The 5,000-nt window shown below is 33.8% G+C and overlaps 1 protein-coding gene across 2 annotated transcripts in view; it reads right to left on the reverse strand.

The window, feature by feature from the left end:
* Positions 1-1,370: 1,370 nt before the first annotated feature.
* Positions 1,371-5,000, reverse strand: part of TfIIEbeta (transcription factor IIEbeta) — a 5,785-nt gene continuing 2,155 nt past the window's right edge. For both annotated transcript variants that reach the window (XM_027366981.2, XM_027366980.2), the window contains exons 2-7: positions 4,993-5,000; positions 4,513-4,605; positions 4,169-4,331; positions 3,355-3,552; positions 2,915-3,088; positions 1,371-2,181 (exon numbers count right to left, since the gene is read on the reverse strand). The exon at positions 4,993-5,000 is cut by the window's right edge and continues 66 nt beyond it. In XM_027366981.2, coding sequence (XP_027222782.1) covers positions 2,044-2,181; positions 2,915-3,088; positions 3,355-3,552; positions 4,169-4,331; positions 4,513-4,605; positions 4,993-5,000 — 774 coding nt within the window. In that variant the 3' untranslated portion in view covers positions 1,371-2,043. The remainder of the gene's footprint in view (positions 2,182-2,914; positions 3,089-3,354; positions 3,553-4,168; positions 4,332-4,512; positions 4,606-4,992) is intronic.

The raw sequence follows: 5,000 nt of genomic DNA on the forward strand, positions 1-5,000 counted from the left end.
CTATAAAATCAAAATAGAAAAAAAAAAATTGAAAGAACTAAACATATAAAAAAAATACATTTTAAACCCATATTTTCAACAACAATAATAATAATAACAATAACAAAATCTGAAACATACGCACTATAAACAAGACATAAAAAGAAAAAGAATTCCTCCCTAGGGACTGTAAAGGAAGTTAATGAGTGTGATTTCTGGATCTCTAACTCAAGCATCTGATGATGATGATGATAATGGTAAGAGAGTGGAAAATATGGGAGAGAAATAGGTGGTTTATAGGAGTGGGGACAATATGGGAATTTGGGGAAGAGAGTAGATTTGAAATTTGGCATTTGTACGGGTTTCTCAGAATTAGAAAAAAAGTAGATTTTTCCTATACAAATGAGAATATCCACATTAGTGTGTATTTCAGCCTTTTTCCATATGGTAAAGGTAATAACAATGATAATGAGGATAAAAATAGTGATGATAATGATAACAATAATGGTAATGACGAAGATAATATTGGAGTCTGACTAGGATTTTAATAGATTCATAATATGATGCCATTATGCATGTGTGAGTGTGGTGTATTTCTTTAACATCTATGTAGTCAATTATCACTCCATTCTAAATCATAATGAAGCCACAAGGAATATAATATTAGGCATAAAATTCAACACTAATATGCTAAAGTAGCGAATGGTTGATAGACAAAGCACACACAGAATCATGAGATAGATTATCATAATTATAGCATTGATAATGACATTTGAATTTATACAGTTCACATGATAATATTGGTAGTACTTACAATTGATATTCAAAATCTTTCAGTAAAAATAATAATGATCTATGTGTGAGTTCTCATAACAGATGTGTGTGTGTGTGAGAGAGAGAGAGAGAGAGAGAGAGAGAGAGAGAGAGAGAGAGAGAGAGAGAGAGAGAGAGAGAGAGAGAGAGAGAGAGAGAGAGAGAGAGAGAGAGAGAGCGAGAGAGAGAGCGAGAGAGAGAGCGAGAGAGAGAGCGAGAGAGAGAGCGAGAGAGAGAGCGAGAGAGAGAGCGAGAGAGAGCGAGAGAGAGAGCGAGAGAGCGCGAGAGTGAGAGAGCGCGAGAGCGAGAGAGCGAGCGAGAGATAGAGAGATAGAGAGAGAGAGAGAGGGAGAGAGAGAGAGAGAGAGAGAGAGAGAGAAGGAAAGAGAGAGAGAGAGAGAGAGAGAGAGAGAGAGAGAGAGAGAGAATAGTGTTACCACAAAATTTTCTCCTAATCATTAAACCTCTTCAGAATTCTTTTCAGAAAGTAGTATTCAGGTTGAGGCTTGATCTTTCATACATGGAATATAAGAGAAAAGAAAAAAACTTCAATTTTAATGGATTAAAAAACACATTGGTTAAACATGTCCTTTATTTGAAATACATGCCATAAAATACATGTTCTTCCATTAAACATAATAAGCCAGCTTGGCTAACATATTAAGGCAATGTTAATATAATAATTTGCCCCCCTCCAAAAAAGTAAAATAAATAATAATAATAAATAAATAAATAAATATTCAATAATACTAGAAAGTAAAAACCATGTATAAAGAAAATTTAAACATTTCCAATCTTTCTTTTCTCTAGCAAACAAGTACATGAACTTAAGGAGTATATTAGCTCTGTAGCAATATAAAATTTCTAATTCCAAAAAAAGTTCCATATGCTACATCTCCATCCTACGTGAATCAGAAAAAAGGATAAAAACAGGTATCAAATGTATAAAACTATAATCTTTATGATCCTTCAAAAACAATGCATTAACACTTAAAGATGCGCCATACTCTAGTCCAATAAGATATTATGAACTGTTTGAGTAAAATCAGTGATCATAGAAAAAAAGAATTATAACAGTATATAAAACAATGACCCATAAACACAAACAAAAACAAAACAAAACAAAAAATGAAAAAATTAAATACATTCCGAACTTTTAACTTGAAACCTAGATTTTCAACAATAATAATGATAATGATGATGAAAAAAAGGGACCTCAGCATTTCCAGTGGCCTAAAATTTCCATGTTTATCACACATCGTCATATATCTGAAGGACACCCTGCATGTGCTCGTTGTCTGAGATCTTGGTGGCTCTTTGTCTGCCCTTTTTGACCTTTCTCCGGATGGGCTTGATCTTTGGCCCTGTGTCCTGCATTGACTTGATGCCCTGAGGAAGAAACAATGAATGAAAGAAAAGTGGAACTCTAAACATATATAATAATTCAAGAAGGTATTGGCAGTATTAATACAGAACTTTACAAAATTATTGAAACAGGAAATACTTCTTTCCTTTTCTCCTACACTTAAACCTTCGCTACTTTCTGCACTTATCAGCTAGAAATATATACCTTCCTTTCTTCTTCCCTTCTGCTCCATGACTTACTCTCTCACTCCCTCTCTTTCTCTCTCCTTCATACTCTTACAAGCTTGTACACACATACTAACTAAATGACTAGATATTAATGCTAATATACTGATGTATTCTCTCCATCTTTCTGCACATCCATTAACTGCTTTACATATTAATCTGTTTACTTACCCACCTATAATGTTCTTAAACCTTTGACATCTAAAATATTTTATCATAATCTTTAACTCTCCTTTGCCCTTTCCGACATAATACTTTACCATAGTGCTATATGACCTCAGATGTCTAGCACATTTATTTTCACAAACATTAAACATTACCCACCTGTATACCTATCTATTTTTTCCTCAATTATTGGTAAAATGTCCTTAAAGGCAATATCACCAACAACAACAAAAATTTGCTGCACTAATCCTCACTCGCCATCCTAAAGCCTGACAAAATAAACAATAAAAATAACACAAGCAAGATGAGCAAAAGTGATGATAACATTGATACAAACAATAAAAAAGTACCTTTTACAACAACAAACCTGTTTGTTAAGATACTCCTCAATGTTGTCATCCTGCAAGCCATCAACAGATGTGTTCCTCCATAGTTGCTGGAACTCCTTCTCCACAGGGAAGTTAATGCCCTTGTCGTGGTAGAAGATAATCTGTTTCTTGTCTGTTTGGCGTGTGATTCGCAGAATCTCTGAGTCCAGCATCTGAAGATGATGATGATAATGGTAAGAGAGTGGAAAGTATGGGAGAGGAATTGGTGGTTTGGAGGTGGAATGGGGACAGTATGGGAATTTGGGGTAATGTAGGGTTGAAAATTGGCATTTGTACTGGTTTCTCAGAATTACAAAAATAAGTTGATTCCTACTTCACAACTGAGAATCTGCTGAGGAGCAAACTCTACTTTCCATTCAGATCAATGTGTATTTATGCCTTTTTCCATATGGAAAAGGCCCTCATCCGCAGGCCTCACCTTCATGGTCTTGTCGCAGTGTGGCAGGGATTCCTGTATATCGTCCAGCAGCACCCCCCCATGCCCCTTCATGTCATGTTGCCGCAAAAGTTTCAGCATGCTCTTCCGGTCCCTCACTGGCAAAGGCGGCTTGAAGAGATACTTGCCATCGATCTCTTGGATCTTGGGGTTGTTGGGCAAGGCTTCAGTGATGAGCCACTGGAGTTGGGTTAGATTGGAAGTGAGAGAGGTTTTCATCAGTATAGAGTCCAGTTTCAAAGATTTTTTAATGATTCCCCTAAATGATTTTTTATGGGACTATCATTTGCAAATCAATTATGTGGATGTTAAAAAAGAAATCTATCTGTACCAGATTTTATGGATGGGATTATAGGATACACATGATCACAGTTCATAATTCACTTTACTAAACTTACATTACATTAAGTAAAATCATAAATAAAGATGGTTACTAAATCAAAATCTTATCCATTACTCTGAGAAAAGTTAAAATATTACATTCTGAAAAAAAAAAAAAACTAAAAGAAAAGAAAATAATCAAAAGAAGAAGAATTATCAAATTGATGATGATGATAATAATATTAGTAATAATAATAACAGTATTAATAATAACAATAATGATAATAGTAATAATAATAATAATAATAATAATAATAATAATAATAATAATAATAATAAATAAAAACAATAATAACAATAATAATAGTAACCACACCAACAGATAAAAAACACTTGTAAATAAAATTACATATGATGAAAATAACCTTGAAAATTACAAAGACCCCATTACAACCACAAACAGGTACATTCCTACCTGCTTGACCTTTGGCCCAGCATTTAGCTGGTTTGTCTCATCAAGAATTTCATCGAGACTGAGCGGGTGAGTCTCCCCATCTTGGTGACGCGTTTTCATGTGGCGCACAATCCTTGTCAAGACACCAAACTTGTACTGGCTGCCACCTGTCATCGATTTGTATCTGCCAAAGGGAGAGAAACCATTTCCATGATGAAAATGAAATAAGGCAAGAGATTTTGACTTCAGATTTGATTCATTTAAATTAATATGGACCTAGAAATTACTCTGTACAAATAACATCATCATAACCGAAAAAAAAATATATGGGAAAAAAAATAAATAAATAAAATAAAAAATCTTACGAGCCAGGGTCACTGGAGGGCACCGTCTTGGTAATCTTCTTCTTGGGCGGCTCTGGTATAGGGATATCATTTTTGCGCTTCTTGACTTCCACTCTGGAGCAGAAAATGATTATTGCTGTATGAATATTATTCCTAAGTATTTTGAGCATCAAGTTTTGCAAACTGGTTATGCAGCTGCAATATAGAGCTCAATTTACATGAAAAACTACTACTAATACTAAAGTTACAAAAGACAATAAACTTGCAAAAATAATTTAAATTCATTTAGAAAATAATTAATTGAAGTTAATGTATCATTCAATTATCTATCTATTTATTTTCAAATAGTATGAAGTTGTCACATATACCTATCTTAATTTACAAGAAACAACATCTGTCACTAATAATAAGACAAGTATGAAATATTAGTCTATGACACTGAAACTTGTACCGAAACCAATTTGATACCAAATCTTTCTTGAAGTAAACAATGCTACTTACGAAGGCGT

This window comes from Penaeus vannamei, chromosome 37 (assembly GCF_042767895.1).
Source record: "Penaeus vannamei isolate JL-2024 chromosome 37, ASM4276789v1, whole genome shotgun sequence".
NCBI lineage: Eukaryota > Metazoa > Arthropoda > Malacostraca > Decapoda > Penaeidae > Penaeus > Penaeus vannamei.